This window comes from Protopterus annectens, chromosome 16.part0 (assembly GCF_019279795.1).
Source record: "Protopterus annectens isolate FY-2018-M chromosome 16.part0, PAN1.0, whole genome shotgun sequence".
NCBI lineage: Eukaryota > Metazoa > Chordata > Ceratodontiformes > Protopteridae > Protopterus > Protopterus annectens.
Window position 1 is genome coordinate 517,934,515 of NC_056750.1, and position 19,943 is coordinate 517,954,457.

At 41.8% G+C, this 19,943-nt stretch overlaps 1 protein-coding gene across 1 annotated transcript in view; it reads left to right on the forward strand.

Moving 5' to 3' along the window:
• The window catches only part of SPTAN1 (spectrin alpha, non-erythrocytic 1), a gene marked incomplete in the record, with an annotated part of 2,849,969 nt that overhangs the window by 1,564,223 nt on the left and 1,265,803 nt on the right, over positions 1-19,943 (forward strand). The window contains 1 exon segment of the mRNA XM_044058813.1: positions 6,383-6,529. Within this exon segment, the coding sequence (XP_043914748.1) occupies positions 6,383-6,529 (147 nt within the window).

Below are 19,943 nucleotides of genomic sequence, written 5' to 3' on the forward strand. Positions count from 1 at the left end.
GCAACTTCTAAAACTAAAAACCAACGCATGAGCCACGTCCACAGGCCTCTATGCCTAAAAAACAGATGATCAAAATGGCTGAAGACCTTATTACCTTGATCAGCGGTACCCATCCCCCTCCAGATAAGAGGGCTAGGCAAGACACTGATTATGAATCTTCATATCAGGTTTCTATTTCTTCTGATTCCTCTTCTGATCAGGAATTATCTATACTGCCCTATGAGGATTCTGATGCTGAAGAGTCTATTCCATCTGCATCTCCTCCAGAGGATTATTCATTTGGAGAAACCTTGCATACTTTAAGGGAGCATTTTCACTGGGAGAGTCAAGACTTCTCAGAATCAAAAAAGAGGCTCAGGGATTTCCTTCTCCCTCAGCACAAGTTTTTAGCCATTTCCCCTTGTTTTAGACATTGTGGATGATGTGTTTTCGGAGTCAATCCTGACCCCTGACTCCTTACCTCCGGCTTCCAGTAAGCCTGACAGATATTACAGGGTCCCTGACTCACATAAATTTTTATTTAGAAACCCTGCTGCTGATCCTGAAACTATTTCACAGGGTCCAAAGGGAGTTAAGGCCTCAACAGCAAAAAATCCTACCCCTCTGACAGAGATTCAAGGGCACTGGACAGATGAGGAAAAAAGGTTTATACGTCTGTAACCTTGGGCCTTAAACTGTCAATTTCATATGTTTAAGTACCAACAACATGTTATGGGATTGCTGAAACAGAAAATTATGATGATTTCGGAATGTGCAGAAAATAAAGAATTGCAGGAATTATTGCATGCAGCTGAACAAGTTGGAAAGCATACTTTGCAATGTGGTTTTGTTTCTTTAGAGGCCTCCTGCAGGGCCGCAGTTACTGGATCTGTGATTAGGAGGCATGCCTGGTTAAAAGAACAAAATTTGCCTGATCATGTTAAAGCTAAATTGTTAGATGCACCTTTACAGCATTATTCTCTGTTTTGTATTAAGGCAGAAGAGGTTTAAAGAAAATGGAAGACAAAGCTAAGTCTATGCAAACTGTTAAAGACTTCTTAAAAGTGCAACCGCCAAGATTCAGTAGACACTGGCCTACAAAAAATTGGTCCTTTCCTGTGTCAGAGCTCAAAGGGGCAAATCCAAACGCCCTAAGGGTTCCTGATACCAGGCACAAGAGTCATACAGGTCAAAGCAATGGGGCGCATCCACCTCCAAATCTGGAGGAGATGAAGCGCAAACCTATAGAAAGCAATCCCAATTACTTTACTCTGCCTACGCCAAGCACTTATCTTTTGGCAACACCTATAGGGAGAAAATTAGCACTTTTTGCTCAAAATTGGCAGTTAATAACCCAGGACAAGTGGGTACTAAACATCGTATCACAGGGATAAAGATTCCATTTCCACACTCTGCCAATGGCAAATGGTTGGCCAGATCTGCCAAAAAATCAATAGGCAGAGGCACAGAAACAGGTTACATCCCTCATGGATATGGGGGCCATTCAGACAGTACCAGAACAGGAAAAAGGACAAGGTTTTTACTCAAGACTCTTCTTGGTACACAGGACAAGGCCTGGCGGCCAATACTGGATTTATCAATTTTTAGACTGCATATGAGGAAACTTCAATGGTACCTAAATGTTTTATGGAGTCAACATTCACACAGTCTGGAAACAATGAATCCCTGTCATTCCCTGCCTGCAATAGGAATTTCTATGGTGGGCAAAGGCCTGTCACCAAAACATGGGACGGCCCTTCACTCTACCCCCTGCCAGCCAAACCTTAACAGACGCATCAGATTATGCCTGGGGGGCCCACATGGCAGGCAGATGCATTCAGGGCATATGGGCACCAAAGCAAATGCATCTACATATCAACCAGAAAGAGATGCTAGCTGTTCAAAATGCCCTAACAGCCTTCAAGGACTTACTTCATCCAGGACAACTACTGATAAAGACGGATAACACCACAGTCATGTGGTATATAAACAAGAAAGGGGGCACACACTCATGCCCCCGCTGTAGATTAACCATGGCACTGTGGCACACAGCTTTGACCTACCAAATACATCTTCAAGCTCAATTCCTGCCAGGAAAACAAAACACTCTGGCAGACGATTTAAGCAGAAACCTTATGGATCCTCACGAGTGGAAACTAAATCCACAAGTCTTCAGCATGATAACAGAGAAATGGGGGAGCCCAGACATAGATCCATTTGCCTCTCCTCAAAATTATCAATTGAAAAGATTCTGCACAAGGACTTCTCACAGCCAAGCATGGAAAGTGGACGCCCTATCCTTCAGTTGGAAAAACATATCAGTTTACGCCTTTCCTCCTCTGCCTCTTATACCAAGGTCCTCCTAAAAGTCAGGCAAGAGAAGCCAAAGATGATATTAATTGCCCCGGACTGGCCTCGCCAATACTGGTACCCAATCCTAAGGAACTTGTCTCACTACCCAGCTTGGACCTTGCCACAAAGACCACAACTGCTGTCCCAGCAAAACAATCAGATCCTGCACAATCAACTACAGACTGTGAACCTGGCAGCATGGCTAATCATGTAGTCATACAAACACCACCTCTCAGTAAAGCTGTGATGGATGTCATTTTGGAAGCCAGAAGGCCTAGTACTAGAAAATCTTATGCTGACAAATGGAAGAGATTCTGTGCTTGGAATCAAGCACAAGGAACTGATACAGCAGATCCACATATTCCTCAGATATTACAATACTTAACTGAGATGCTTGACAAAGGCCTATCTTTCGCATCAGTCAAAATCCATGCCTCTGCCATTTCGGCTCATTACAATATAGAGCCACCAATCTTTTCTCATCCTTTACTAAAGCAGTATCTTAGAGGAGCCAAAAATGTAAGGCCTCCTAGAAGATCACCATTGCCAGCATGGGACCTCAATTATGTGTTGGAAAAGCTCACCCTGCCTCCATTTGAACCAGCTGCTACCACTGATATAAAGTTCTTATCATGGAAGACAGCTATGCTAGTGGCAATTACTTCAGCAAGAAGAGTTTCAGAACTACAGGCCCTCATGGCTGTAGAGCCTTTTATCATATTTTACCCAGACAGGGTGTCTTTGAGGACAAATCCTACTTTTATGCCTAAGGTGGTTTCCAGTGTGGCTCTTAACCAAACAATTCATCTGCCAACTTTTTATCCGAATCCACAGAACAAAGTGGAGAGAATTCTGCATTCCTTGGACGTACACATACAGCTAAGATTCTACTTGAGCAGGACTAAGGCTCTAAGAAAATCTGAGCAATTACTAGTGTCATATGCTGCAGGATCAGAAGGAAAGGCTATTTAAAAGCAGACAGTTTTTAAGTGGATAAGCCACTGCATCCGTTTCTGCTACTTACACCATGGTAAACCAGTGCCCAAGGGCATTAGGTGTTATTCCACCAGAGCTGCAGCAACTTCAGCAGCCTTTCTCAGAGGAGTACCAACCAAAGACAATCTAGAGGCTGCTACTTGGAGTTCTGTTCACACCTTTACAAAGCATTACCATTTGCCTCTCTACTCTAAGTCCAGGGCAGACTTTGCCGCTGCAGGGCCTTATAGCTGCACCTAATGCTGTTTAGCTCCAGCCCCCCAACCATAGCTTTGGGATTCTACCCAAATGTAATGACTGCAACAGTGAAACATGAAGAACATAGTACAATTGTGTACACTTACCATAAATGTAGATGTTTAGAGTGTATTCACTGTTGCAGTCCAGGTTACCCTCCCACCATCTCCCTGTCATTCTAAAGTTTATCTTTCCTTCTCTATCCTCTACAACCTATGTGGTGTATATCCCTTTTTGGGGACACCCGACATCGGGGGCAAGAAAAACTAAAGAAAATGGTGTCGGCTGCATTTTTTATACCCCTGACGACCTGACGTCATGGAAGAGAAGACAGCAACTGACACAGGACTCAAGACTCTGGAATTCAGGCCGACTGAGGGCAACCTACCAGCAGATTACCCAAATGTAATGACTGCAACAGTGAATACACTCTAACATCTACATTTATGGTAAGTGTACACAACTGTACTTTCTCAAGGCACTGTCTAAGGCCAGGAATACTCCATCTTTGGGGCCGGATAAGATAATTGGCTTGCGTACTGGTTAGCCTGAAACATTACTTGTCAAACCACCTACAGAGGCTGTTCAGTATTAGCCTCAGAATAGGCTTTGAACTGGATGAATGGGGAATAGCAATAGTTATTTCCTTCCCCAATGGTGGGTTTCGGCAGACCCAGGTAATTGTAAACTGTTAAGCTTCAGTGGTGTCACCTTGAAGGCTGTGGAAAGGGTCATTATTATAGGTAACCTACAGACTCTTGACCCAACCCAGTTTGGATTTGTCAAGGGCAGGTCCTCCCTACTTAAACTGGTTGATTTCTTTTAAGTCTCTGAAGTAATGGACATGGGCATATCAATGCACACTACATATCTGGAACTCTCAAAGGCATTCTACAGCATCCCATACACTGGCATGAACTCTCCCTGCTAAATGTTAACCCCTGTGCTACTTTTGATAGCAAACTGGCTCAGTAATGGAACCTAGGCGTTAAGGGGTGGGCAGCTCTACCTCCTCCAAAAGTTCTCTCTCAAGTGGGAAGTCCCAGGGTTTCATTCTTTGGGCCTCTTCTTTTTGGCATTTACTTCGCAGAAGTCAGTGCTAATGTTAAGGGTTTGTGACTGACTAAGGTGGGAAGGTTCTGCCCAGCATAGAGAGGTAAAGATATAAAGCTGTGGAAATCAGGTCAAACACTGGACCTTCTGTGGCAGAATTCCTAAGTGTTACCACTGCTAAGACATTAACATACTCAAATGTTTAAGTTCATAACACAACTGTACCTTCTGGCAAGCCCCCTTACATAACTGTAGTATCTTCAGGAGCGTCATAGCAAGTATGTATGCATGTCCACCCTCTAGCTCCTTGTAATTTGTTGTGGATTGTGGTGTTTATTTCTGATTTTTTTATGGCTTTGCTTGCTTTCTTGTCTGGAAGGAAGTGAGGGAAGATGGGATGTAATGGATCTTTTCTGTTTTCTGCTTATGCTGAGTGTAGGATGTGGATAAGAGATGGACTTATTCTGAATAATTGTTTAAAATTTTTATCAGTGGTCTTTCTGGTGGGAGGAGGAGTTAATACGAATCTGCTGGCTAAGGTTAGAGTCATTGGAAACTCCTATTTCCAATTTCCTGGATAGTGGACTGGAGTTCTTCCCTAGAGTTTTATGGTAGTGGAAAGTACTTTTCTAGAGTGACCAAGTTCATTATATCCACAAATCTGCTTCCAAAAAAAAAAAAAAACCCTGAGCGCTTGAGTGCATAGCTTGTTTTGTTTTAATTTTTGTCATCTTGAACAAGTGCATATCTATTATATGAAATACATTTGTTTATTATGACAGAGTGTATTGTGGCTCACTGGATCTACTTCAAATACTCGAACAGCCGTACCATCAGATTTCATTTTCATAAAATGGGAATTGAAAAAACGAAATACCCCAACGGTGAATTTTTCCCAGGGCAAGTAAATACTTGACAAATGTCAACTAAATCTACACCAGACTAAATAAACCCTACCTAGGTGGGGGGGTGGGGGCTACTCCCCACAACCCCCTAACTGTATGTACCATCTCCTGGATCGCACTACAGTGCATAAAAAGGGCATGATGGGTAAGTGTTTACTTGCCCTGGGAAAAACTCTCCATTTTGGCATTTTTTTTTTTTTTGGTCTCGTGAAAATGAAATTTGATGATATGGCCGTTCGAGTATTAGAACGGGATCTGACTCCCTGTTCCAGGTCCAGCATGATGTCCTTCAAGGATGCATCTGCAGTCATAACATATGGGTTGTCCTGCCTCAGGCAGCCCCTTAAAAATTGTCCAGTCTCAGGGAAAGGAAATAGTTTAATAGCATTGTCTTTTCTCTGAGTGTATCAGCCATCGCATTACAAAAAGTAATTTAAAGACCACATGTCCTTTACTAAAAATTAAAATGTGGCACTCCAAAAAGTACTAATTTGCATTAGGGGAAAAAGAAAAAGGCAACAGCAGTGGACAACAGACTTTCATTTAAGTGGATTTGAGAGCAGGCAGAATGTGACAAATGTAGGTAAGTCTGTTGTAATGTTTCAGCATACTTGGTCATTTATGATTGCTATACTGTTTTTTTTTTTTTTTTTTTTTTTTTTTTTTTCCCCATCTCTTCTTGTTAAGGTCATACCAGCTTGTATTTCATGTTTTTTTTTTTGTTGTTGTTTTTTTTTTTTTTTTTTATATTTCTAAGAATTTTACTGTTTTCTTTTAAAACAATACTGAGTTGTGATAATTCTGCATTATTTTTGAAGTGAACCAAAGTTGTAATTATTGTCTGCCTTCTTTTTGCCCAGCTGTTTAACCGTGACTGTGAGCAAGCAGAGAATTGGATGGCAGCACGAGAAGCCTTTCTCAACAGTGAAGATAAAGGTGATTCCCTGGATAGTGTGGAGGCACTGATCAAAAAGCATGAAGACTTTGATAAAGCTATCAACGTCCAGGTAAGCAATCCTGGACTGAAGCATGTGTAACATTCTGAAGCCTTTTTCTCTGAGAAAATATAGTTAAAGTTAATATTTTAAAATGCCGCAAATCTGATGATTGTATTTTCTTACCATAACATTTTTGTTAGTCATATTTTTAGTTTAGAATTTGATGCTTAAAGTTTAAGCATTTACTGTGAACACACAGACAAATATTAGCAATGCAATTAAAAAAAAAACTAGAATGATAACTGGTGGTAAATATTACAAAAGTCATACCAATGAAAAATTCAGGAATCCGAAGCTTAAACAAATACCTTTACTTAGTGCACAATACTGTCACAAATTTAAAAAAAAATTAAATGTCAGGGAATGCCATTTTCTCATGGATGCATGCGGTGTGCAGAATTTTCAAATTCCTCCGTCCCTGCTTGTGTGGGGAGAAGCCCGTACCTTTTGACCAGTACAGTGTGTGCATCTTTGGGAACTCTTGATAGCTTTAAAAATTGATTAGGCTTTAAACCATTTGAATCTCAATATGATATACACTATACACCATCCGGTGCAGTTAAACTCCATTAATAATATCCTTTGACTGTGGTGAATGAAATAACATGCAGTAAAATATAACCTTGAAATCATTTTTGATGTGCACATGAAAAAATTTACATTATGGTTTTGCTTCAGCTTTCCTTGTACAAACTAGTAAATGATACCATATTAGTTTTAATTTTTATTACCAAATGTTGGGTCAGGGTTAAGGTTGGGAAAATATGGGCATATTCTGATCTGTCTTAGTCTTTACAAGTGCTGATTTACTCCCCTTTTTGAGGAGGTACTTGTGTAGTCCTTGTTCCTCTCCAACAAGTCCTTAACATTGCATCTTTTTGTTAAGAAAGCTGGGCCATCACTCAGAAGCTTGGAGATACTATATTGCTTTTCAGAATTTTCCAGTTACATAATACACTTCTGCTGGAGCAGAATTCACACTAAAATCCATTAACGTCCTAATTGATTTTACTATATTGCTGATAAAATGATGCCAAACACACAAAGGAATCTGTAATAAGCCTAAAATTCACCAGGTTTTTGCCATAGTTTCACTTAAAATCCGCTTTAGAATATTCAGTCTAATAACCTGTAAACAGAAAGGTCACAGATCCCAGTGTCATGTCTGTGATATAAATTCAGCACCGTTACTATCCACTCATCTTATTTTACTCCGCAGTATTCTTTTACAACCTAGTAATTATTAGTCTCACCCTTAGAATACAGCATCCAAAAAAATGATGCTATCCTATGAGTGATTGGCAGTAAACTTCAAAATGTCAGTGGTATCGTTAATATAACTGAGGAATTTAGATGACAAGGTTACTAAAGTGCTTCATCAGTACAATGTGAATACATTTGATATTGTCAAAAAGTTTGAATATCTTTCTGATGACCCTGCTCAAAAACCTAGGGGCCCGTAGATGCCTCCATTCACCACAATGGCCCCTTGGCTAAAGGTCTGTTAAAAAAACAAAACTGTTAATTTCATGAATTGACACTAATAAACCTAGTACCATGGAGCTGCTGTCTAAGGGTAACCAATTTTTTTCAGTGTAATAATCTTTGTTGTATACATTTTCTTGAAGGATCACTATGTAAGGAGTTCCATATCCATAAATGTTCATTTAGGTGACTGTGGCTTTAGTCCTTATTACTGTGCCCAGAGCTCATCATTCTCCTCCTTTGGCTGAAGTTTTTGCATCAAGAACAGTGCATGTCTGTAACCATGTGATCAGTTGGTTTCAGAGTTTGGTATAAAGATAAGTACCCATTGCAAACCTATTCTTTTTCCTTGGGTTTATTGTTATTTGTCTTTATTTCTTGATTGCTTTTCCAGATAACCTTGTGTCTGTGCCCAAAAAAGGTGCTAGAGTCCACATAGACATCACAGTAGTCACTGTATTTTTTGCTTGTGCTTATGCCACAGACTACAGATTTGTGACATTTGCTAGCGATTCACATACCCAAAACCCTTCAGAGTAGGTTGTGTACTACATAGGACTGTCTCAAACAGAAGAGGCTTGAATGCTTAGAATTGGGCCACTGCGGCATCTGCTGACTCATCTTCCTCCAACCTTCCACTGAAGGAGAAGCAAAAGGCGAAGGCAGGTAGCGATACAGTGGATGCATCAATGGCATCCAGAGCCCCCTGATTGGTCTGAGAGTGAGCTTTCCAGCGAGGTAGTTTTGCTGCCATGGACTGAACACTTTTTTTTTTTCCCTAATCCATTGCCACTGCCTGTTTGGAGACTGCTATGCCTGCAGAACAAGACATGCCCACCTGGACCAGTACACAGGAGGATTTTTCCACAGACTTCTGACTGTATATGCTTGCAGAAGAAACCCCACATTATTGTTGCTTGAGAGGTGGTGGTTGGGACATATCTCTGTCTATTGATACCTTGCTGTCCAGCTTATTGATACCCGCTGGATTGTCCCCCCACCCTAATTTTCTAGGTTCTCTTTGCACAGTGGTTCTCCCTTGCCAGATTTGTATTGAAGGCCTTGCAGGCCCTTCAGCCAGGTGCTGAATCTACAGTGGAGGTCCAACCAGGAGGAAGAGAGTTCAGTGTTTTGCCAAAGCAGAGCATTCCTGTGAAAGTGAGGGGGGTTAATTTAGTTTATTCTCAGTTTGCATTTGGTTTAAATTTTGATTTCCATTTTCTAGTAATTGCTTTTTTGGCAGACAGTACTATTTAACTTAGTAGGGTCTTTCTGTGTTTAGACCGTTCAGTTTTAATATCCCAGCTCAAAAAATCTTTTCAACCTCTACAAGTAAGTTGCTCTGCCAACATTACTGACAAAGTACCCTGGGGGTGATTTAAAAATCTGTCAACTCGTTACATTCCCTAAAAAAATATGTTCGCATTTACCCCTCTTTTTCATCATCTCTCCAGCATTTGCTTGTGGGAAAATTCTCTATAATCTCCTTGGGGGATAAAAATACCTATGCAGACACTTCCATGCAAAAATCATAAACTTTCAAGAATTGCTGTATACTTGGGAGTCATGCAGATGTCCTCCCACTGATGTCCTTCAAGGATGCATCTGCAGTCCTAACATATGGGTTGTCCTGCCTCAGGCAGCCCCTCGGTCGGCCGGATTCCAAAGTCTGGGTCTGGCCTCGGCTGATGTCGCACTTCACCCGACATCATAGCTGCTGTTAATTGGGTATAAAGGCATCAGCCGACGCCATTTTCCTCTGTCTTTCTTGCCGCGCGGTGCCCGAAGCAGAAGCTGTTCGCAAGTGCCGGTCGGTCAGATCCAGAGATTTCTACTACCGAAGACTTCTAAAAAGCTAAGTACCCCGTTGGGGACTCTTTCTTGCCTCAGCCGATGTCAGAAAAAGTAAATAATTGTTTAACTTGTGGGAAACAAATACCTCATAAGGATTTCCACTCTCACTGCCTTCCTTGCTTAGGCCCAGACCACGACGTATCAGCTTGTCTAGCCTGTGCTTCCTTCAACCGACGGACACTTAGACGTCGGTCGGAGTTTGCAGAGGAGTTTTTTGGTCCCGCTTTTGCTTACAAAATGCCGTCGGAGACTCCGACTTCACAATTAGCTAAAAAGCGTAAGGAAAAGGACCGACACTCGCAGTCCGCGGTTTCGGCCGAAACCACGGTTAAGCCAACCGCGAGTGTCTCGGTTTCGGCTGAAACAGAGTCCTCGGTTCTTCCTTTGGCCGAAAGCATGCCTCTGACAGCCGAGGCCTCACACAGCATGGCTGAATCTGCTACTGAAATTTCTCCTGCTGTAGCAGGCACCCAGGATTTATCTGATACTATTCCTTTAGACATATCTACTCCTGCACATGGAATAATTCCATGCCTGAAACAAGAATTCCTGTGGTGGGCTCAGGCCTGTCAGTTGAACAGAGGACTGCCTTTCCACAAACCTCACCCAAGCCAGACTATCACCACGGACGCCTCAGACCTAGGCTGGGGGGCACACATGGTGGACAAGTGTATACAAGGCCTATGGACACAAGACCAGCTGAACCTACACATAAATCAAAAAGAGATGCTGGCAGTGAAACAGGCAATTCAGCCACAGATCCAGCTACTACCACTTCCACAGGACAGACACAATGACTTGACTCTGATACCGCCTACCAGGGAACAACTGGAAGCACCCTTAGGTGGAAAGCTAGCCTTATTTTCCGTAAACTGGCATTACATTACAGGAGACAAATGGATTTTACAGACAATAGACAAAGGCTACAGGTTTCACTTCCACACTCTACCAAAAAAGAGAGGAATGCCAAACCTACCACCCAACCAGAAAACAAACGCTCTAGGGCAAATCAACCACTTACTAAGGATGAGAGCTATAGAAAAGGTACCGCCTATGGAACAAGGACAAGGATTTTACTCCAGACTTTTCCTGGTACCAAGGAAAGAAAACCAATGGAGGCCTATTCTCGACCTGTCCGCTTTGAATGCATATCTCATTGTTCCAAAATTCAAAATGCTGACCCTACAGCAACTTCTTCCCATGCTGGGCAAGGAGTCTTGGCTGGTGACTCTAGATCTCAAGGAGGCATACCTGCACGTCCCTATATGACCAGATTGCAGAAGATACCTCAGATTTCTTGCAGGATCAGAGCATTATCAATTCTCAGCATTGCCCTTTGGCTTATCTACTGCGCCCAGAGTATTCACGAAATGCCTGGGATCAGTAATTGCTCATTGCAGGCTTCAGGGAATTCAGATTTATCCATACCTGGACGACTGCCTAATACAAGCGGACAACAAGACCAAATTAACAAAAGATTTGGAAAAGGTTATACAACTACTGCAAGCCCTGGGATATACAGTCAACATGAAAAAATCAAGGCTGGCACCATCCCAAAGGATAACATTCTTGGGTGCAGAACTGGACACTTCAAATCAGATGGCATTTCTCACAGCAGAAAAGCAAAAGCAACTACCACTCTATTTCATGGCATTAACAACACAGAACCAGCTTACAGCAAGGAAAGTCCTGCAAGCCCTGGGTTACATGGCATCCTGCATAATACTAATTCCACATGCCAGGCTGCATATGAGGAAGTTGCAGTGGTACCTAAGGAATGTATGGTCTCAACACAAGCACAGTCCAGAAGCCCAGATTCCAATAATTCCATGCCTGAAACAAGAATTCCTGTGGTGGGCTCAGGCCTGTCAGTTGAACAGAGGACTGCCTTTCCACAAACCTCGCCCAAGCCAGACTATCACCACGGACGCCTCAGACCTAGGCTGGGGGGCACACATGGTGGACAAGTGTATACAAGGCCTATGGACTCAAGACCAGCTGAACCTACACATAAATCAAAAAGAGATGCTGGCAGTGAAACAGGCACTTCAGACATTCAGACCGTTTCTTCAACAGGGTCATTTGCTGTTGAGGACGGACAACACCACAGTCATGTGGTATATCAACAAACAGGGAGGCACACACTCATATCCTCTTTGCCAGATGGCAATGGACCTGTGGAATGTGGCCCTGAACCTCAACATTCAACTCCAGGCCATATTTGTGCCAGGAAAAGAAAATATACTAGCAGACACCTTAAGCAGAACTACCACGGATGCCCACGAATGGATGCTGCATCCAGACATCTTCAAATCCATTACAAAGAAATGGGGACTACCAGAGATAGACCTGTTCGCATCCCCACACAACCACCAATTGAGAAAATTCTGCACAAGGACATACCACCCACTTGCTTGGAAGGTGGACTCCCTATCCTTCAGTTGGGAAAACCTGACAGCATATGCATTCCCACCTCTTCCTTTGATGCACAAAGTGCTACTGAAGATCAAAGAAGATCACCCAAGGATCATCCTGATAGCTCCAGACTGGTCGTGGCAGCATTGGTACCCGCTGCTGAGGAGTATGTCTCGGACACACGCATGGCCTCTACCTCTAGTTCCTTTACTGCTAACACAGAACAACTACAAGATCCTACATCCAAACTTGAAAACACTGCAGCTAGCTGCTTGGAATATTACATAAAACAAAATAACCCAGATTTATCTCAGAGGGTTAAAGACATTATCCTGGAGGCTCGCAGACCCTCCACAAGGAAGACTTATTCAGCCAAATGGAAAAGATACCTCATTTGGAGTGCAGCAAAAGGAGAAAATGTATCATTAGCAAACATAGCTAACATCCTGGAATACTTAGCAGAACTTTTCCACAATGGCCTGTCTTACTCCTCCATTAAGATTCATGCATCAGCAATTTCAGCAGAATACAACATGGATCCTCCAGTCTTCTCTCATCCTCTACTCAGGCAGTTTCTGAGAGGAATTAAAAATGTAAAGCCTCCAAGGAAGCCACCTTTGCCTACATGGGACCTTAACTTTGTGCTGGAAAAGTTAACACTTCCCCCTTTTGAACCAGCAGCAACAGCAGAATTACAGTTCTTATCTTGGAATACTGCTTTCCTGCTTGCAATCACTTCAGCAAGAAGGGTTTCTGAATTACAGGCATTAATGACAGTACAACCCTTCCTTATCTTCCATCAGGATAGTGTCTCCTTGAGAACTAACCCTACTTTTATGCCAAAGGTGGTCTCCAGGGTATCATTGAACCAAGCAATCCACCTACCAATATTCTTCCCCAACCCACAGAACAGGGGGGAAAGACTACTACATACCTTGGATGTGCACAGGCAATTGCGCTACTATCTGAACAGAACCAAGAACAGTAGAAAAACTGACCAGCTTCTGGTAGCATACTCAACAGGAATGGAAGGAAAAGCAATTTCAAAACAGACAGTCTCAAAATGGATAGGAAATTGCATTAGATTTTGTTACTCTTTTCATGGAAAGGCAACTCCAGAGAACATCAGACCTCACTCCACAAGGGCTACAGCCACTACTACAGCTTTCCTACGAGGAGTGGCTACCAAAGACATTTTAGAAGCGGCTACTTGGAGCTCCGTGCATACATTTGTCAAGCATTATAATCTACCTTTATACTCCAGATCCCGAGCAGGTTTTGCAACTGCTGTTTTGCAAGGGATCGTAACTACACCATAATCATCTTAGTGCCTCCTCCCCCAGTTTGGCTATGGTATTCTACCCATATGTTAGGACTGCAGATGCATCCTTGAAGGACATAGTACAGTTTTGTACCTACCATAAATGTAGATGTCCGAGAGGTATGCATCTGCAGTCAGGATTACCCACCCTCCTTCCCCTCTGTGGTGCTCCTAGGGTATTTGCCCATCTTGTAGCTAGCTGGGGGAATCTATTATTGTGTATTTGTTTGTATATATGTATATACATGTTTATTTTTGTTTGCTCTCAACTGTTTGGAATCATTTGCATTTATCCAAATTTAGCCTTCCTAGAGGGCACCTGGCATCTGGGGCAAGAAACACTGAGGAAAATGGCGTCGGCTGATGCCTTTATACCAAATTAACAGCAGCTATGACGTCGGGTGAAGTGCGACATCAGCCGAGGCCAGACCCAGACTTTGGAATCCGGCCGACCGAGGGGCTGCCTGAGGCAGGACAACCCATATGTTAGGACTGCAGATGCATACCTCTCGGACATCTACATTTATGGTAGGTACAAAACTGTACTTTTCTGTATATATTGCCTTTCCATTCTCACCTCAGTCATTTTTTCTACTCTTTTCTGATTGATTGTTACAGTTATAATGCATAATTACACACTCTACTAAATATCCCTTTTTTAACAGCTTCTGTTCTCGACTCACTTAAAAGCTCAATCAGAGCTGCTGTTGCACTCCTCTGTTCCTATTTGCCTAAACTCGGATATCAATCCCTGGTAGGGAAGGCAATTCTGAACCCTCAGTCCAGACTTCTGTTAAGCCTCATTCCACTCTTACTACCTTTTCCTTCCTAATTATTTGCTCCCAGTACGTTGGCTCCCTTACTAATTTTATTCAATAAATTCCATCCCCTCTTGCCTATGTTCTATGCCCCTACTTTGCAGTCATCTGCTTTTTTAATTTCTCTTTTCTCCATTCCATTATTGGCTTAATTAAAATATTTTCTGATACTTTATAAATATTTCTAAATGATTGGTATGTTCCTTTTTTGTTCTGGTCACATGTCTGCATCCCAGATTCTATTCTGTCCTTATTTCATCCCCCCACCCTTCTTTCTTGTTTCAACATTTGTTTTCACTTTAATTTGTAACCTTCTAGTTGTGTCATTGTATATGAGGCTTAACTGTATAGCTCCAAATCATCCTTCAGACCTTCAGATCTGGTAATCCTAAACCATTTGTTCATTCATGTACATAACACTAGCGGGTCTAGAAACATTTGCACTGTTTGTACCTTGCTGTCCATAACCATGGTCAAGATTCCAACTTCTCGATTTTTGTATTTTTTGTTTAGTCTACTTCCACATGTCTAGTTGCCATAATGTATTTTAGTCGATACACTTAAATATCTCATTTTGTCGTGTTCCCTGTACATTTGGGTATTGCTGAACCAATTCATGTGTGAGATTGTCTTCATTTATTTTGTGTCCTGAAAAAGACCGAAATTGTCTCAAAATCTCAAGTACAGAATATTAAGTGTAGGTAAGGCCAATTTTTCATATCACCATGCCAATTATATCCTTGAATTTCTGAGTCCTTTATTTTATTTGCTGGTTGCTGCAAGTATAAAGCAAGTAAGTGAGAAAGAGAATGCCCTTGCCTGGTTCCTCTTCTCAAACATAGCTCATCAGAGAGGAACATTCCCATCTTAATTCTTGCCTCTGATCCTTCATCTGTCTTTCCAGTTAACCTATTACTATATCAGTGAATGCACATCACTTTCAAACGCATTTCAGTCAATTTAACGTGGCTGTCTTAAGTTGCCTAGGAGAGAAAATAGAGGGAGGTGTTTGATGCTGACCAAGGGCAGAACTTTTGGAGTGTGAGCAGACTGCTAATCGTGTTACAAAACACTCCATGAGGTGTGAATATGATGCTGTGGATTTAATATCTAGGACAGTAGCAAAACGTCCTATAATTAAGAGTCTCAACTGGCTGAAGTTATAATGCTTGCCAGGTGATTTCAAAACTGCAGCTCCTTAATGCTTCTCTTGTCTTTTGAAAGCCCAATATCTGAACTGTTGAAAGTGGAGGAAAGGGGTAAAGTAATGTACGGAGTGAAATAATTTTCCTCTTTCAAAACTAGACCCCTTTTACTGCAGGCAAAGAAAGGGTAAACCTGGTAAACAAGTCAGAGGTGAGAAAGGCCATTTCAAGAAAAGATGGCAGGCAGAGGCCGGTGGAAAGGAAAACCTGGGGGGGGTTCTTGAGCCTTATCCTCTAATGGGGAGCCGCCATGAGTACATGGGAGCCTACCCTCTCCCCATCCTCACCACATCCCTATCCCAGGATTTAGGCAGAAACACTGAGTGGCACCTGGTTTGGGAGCCCATTACATAGGACTAATGAATGCTACTGATTGTCTGCAAAGAATACACATTACAGTGGGAAAATGTACTCAAAATGTCAGGAGTTCCTGCATTGCAGAGAGGCCAAAAGCACCCAATTTCCCCCTATCTTTTTGGACCTCTTAAAAAAGATAGTTATAGAAAGGGTCCCATGTCAGGAATGAAACAGAATCTTAATTCAGACTTTTCATAGTGTCCAGAAAGAAGGATACATGTAGTCCCGTTTTGGATCTGTCCAAATTAAACACCTTTCTGAAGGCTTCAACATTCAAAATGCAACTCTTCAGGCACTGGTACCATCCTGATCTCCAAAGCTTTAGTAATCACCCTGGTCTTGAAAGATGCTTACCTTCATATATCTGCCCACCAAGGCCATGGGTGCGGTCTCAGATTCTTTACTGACGCCTGGTCTCATTGATTAACTTTTGCTGAACTAAGGAACCCATTATCTTTCCATTCCTGGATGACTTTCTTGTTTAGGCACAATTGAAGGGAGAAGTGAACAGGGTACTGGTCATAACCATGGATCTCCTTCACAAACTGAACTCATTCTAAACCTCAAGAAGTGAAGTCTGTTACCTTCCCAAAAAAATTATTATTTTTTTTTTAATCTCCATGTTAAATACAAATGTACAGAAAGCCTTCCTGTCTCCAGACAAAGTGCAGAGCCTTCATGCTTATTTCAGTCACTGTGCAAGCCCTAATAGAATACAGCGCACTGATACTACAGGAAGTCAAAGATGGGTGTAGTACTTCCAGGATCTTCTCCCAAGACAGAGCCTACAGTGAAAGAAGAGGAAGGAGGAGCCTGCTTTAGAAGAAGTAAGATCAGCACTAGGGAAAATTAAGTTGGGGAAAAAAATCAGGCTAAGATAAGGTCACGGCAGATATAAGAACATTTGATGAATTAGGGGCAAAGTGACTCCTGAGGTTGCTCATAGTAGTAAGGAGAGAGAGAAGCACATCTTAAAATGACTGAAGAATAAGCATTCTGGTGCCAGTGTAGGGGACATTCACAATTGTAGGTAGTGTAGAGTTATCAAACATAGCATGAAAATGCTAGAGAGGGTGATAAGTGAATATGCAGAGTGGTAGAAAGGTAAGATGGGAGATGAGCAGTTTGGATTTGGATCAGGATTGCAGCACAACCTACCCAATATTCGTAATGATTGATATAGTTTTGAGGAGGATAGAGAGGGGAGAGTCCATCTGGCCATTCCTAGATTTAGAGAAAGCATATGACATGGTCTAAAGATATCTCATTTGGGCAGTCCTGTGAAGGTTCAAAGTTAAGGAAACGGTGGTAAAATTAGTGCTGGCTATGACAAGGAACCCAGTTTCAAAAGTACAAACGATATTCTGACTCTCTCAGGGGTTCCCAGTGGAAGTGGGTATACATCAGGTTCAGCTTTAAGACCACTGCTGTTCATACAGGTGTAAACTACATTAGCAAATGGGTTGGAAGGGACAGACCAACAATTATGTATGTAGACAATGCAGCATTATGAGCAGACTCTGAACTGGAACCACAGTAAGGAAGGGAATGGAATGATAAGATTGAACAGAGACAAGATGGTAGTCATAGCAGCCTCTGAAATGCTTCTGGATGTGTTCAAGTAGTAGCAGCTGCCCAAGGGAGCAGATTGTTTTTCAATTTGTTTTGAAGACTCCAGGCATCTGGGGACTCTTAGGTTCATAGGCTGGTACTAGGTTATCGGCTCTAGGGCCTATACAAGCCTAGCCATAACAATTCCCTGGCTATTTATTCCCACAGTATTTACTTCCCTGGACCCCTGTCTAGCAAGGGCAACTGATGCGATCCCTGGGGTCTATTTCCCATCTCCCATCCAATCATCAAGGTTCCTTTTGAAGAGGGCCAAAGAGGCACTCTGCTTGACATGTATGGGCAGTCCATTCCAGAGTCTTGGGTGCCTGTTCCTGGATTGCATTCTTACTACAGGGGGTGCAGTTCAAGATCCTTGTTGGGGAGAGTGACCATAAAGTATACAGTCAGAGAGTGTCCATTGGTGAAATGAAAAGCAGTCCACACTGGACTGTCCACTAGTGAAATGAAAACCAATCCACACTGAACACTGGTAATTACTTCCCCAAAGCTGTTGTGATTGGGCATAGATGGATTCAAAATAAAGTATTACTTGTAATAATTAATGAAAAATGACAAATATATATATATATATATATATATATATATATCTGTATAGGTTAATTGCTTTCATCCATTGTATTCATGGCTTCGTTAGAACCTTATGTCAAACTCTAAATCCTTGCAAAATTTAAAGTCTTTGTCCTGTGCTCAATGTGATGTGTTTTTAATGACTTAATGTGATGTTAACTGAATGTGTTAAATTTTTTTTTTTTTTGTCTACAAAACTCATAAGTTACACATTTCCCCATAAACCATGACTTTTCAGTATCAAACAGAAAACACTGGGTTATTTTTAGTCCATCCCCAGTACTATAGTGAGAGAGACAGCAAACATTGTATTTTAAAAGAAGACCAAATTTGAAAAATACCCTGGAATGGACACTATCTGCAACTTTTAGTAATATCCTTAAAACTTTAAAATGAGAGCATTGTAAGCAATGTCTGTTTATAAATGTGAAGGAGAAAAGGAAGGTTATTAATAGTCATTAGTGGCAGCAACTAGGTAGATTTAACTGTAATACATGTGGAGCAATCTTACCTAGATTGCTGAGAGTGAAGCATTGCATTTTATTTAGGGAATACAGGATTGGCTTTAAGAATGCTTATGTACTAGCATTTGTATAGTATTCCCAAGGGAAGTAACTCTAACAGCTTTGCTAGGGACATGGAGAAATGCCAGGTTTTAAGTCTTTTCTATTTTTAATGGAGAAAGTGGCATTCCCCTGAAGGGGGATTGGAAAAACTAACTTGGGAATCTATGCGGCAGCTCAGATTATAAGCTACCAAGTATACTGGCTTTAACAAGACTATTATTTTGAATAGTGTTACAAGAAACGAGAGCAATGACTTCACCTTTTCCAGATGTTCTTGTTTTTTTAAAAGTATTTTTTTTATTCATATTTTTTTTGTTGCAGTTCTCATTTTGGGGAAACATGTTATGACTTTTTAGATTATTTATTTATTTTGTTTAAACACATTCAGTTAACGTAGTGTTATCTACCACATGCCAGAATGATTTTAAATTTTGCAAGTTTTTTTTTTGTATTTTGTATTTATATGTCCTTCTAGTCATATGCTGCTGTATCCATAACACAAGGGAGTTTGCCTCTGGTGAACTCTCGTACATCCGGCCGTAATACAAAAGCTAAATGCTACTAGTAGGGTGCGCACAATGTCCTGTGCCTCTCCCTGCGGACATCTGGTATAAAGTGGATGTCAGCACGCACCCTCCTGAGAACTTTTCTGCTGCCTTTGTGACTGCCAGCTCCAGTTGTTGCTCCTTCGGAAAAGTGATTTCGCACCATCTGAATTTAGATGAGTACCTTATAGTTTTTTTTTTTATCTCCTTGCTACTGCTTTGGGTTCATGTCAGGTAGAAAGGGCAAGTGTAGGTGTGGAAGGCAAATTCCATGTAAGGATTTGCATGAGCTCTGCCTGTTTTGCTTAAGCCAAGAACGCAACCAGACCACCTGTAGTATTTGTAAGGCCTTTGTTCCCAAAACCCTTAGAAGCCGCTTAGCAGCGTTAAAACTTTACCTAGAGAATAAGAGACTTAAACAGTTAGCTTCTGGTATGGATCTGACGTCGGGTACCTCGGATGAGCCACCAGTCAAAAATGCAAAATAGTCTAGGCCTGATCCAACTGCTGCTCCCTCAACTCAACCTCTTGAGGCCAGTGAATGCCCGGAGTCCAAGCCAGAGCCTTCAGATCTTCCTTTGGCGAACAGCCCGGAGGAAGCCTTAAAAGTAGCTGAGGTCACATCCCGGAGGGAATGGCAGGTGTCCGATTCGGTTGC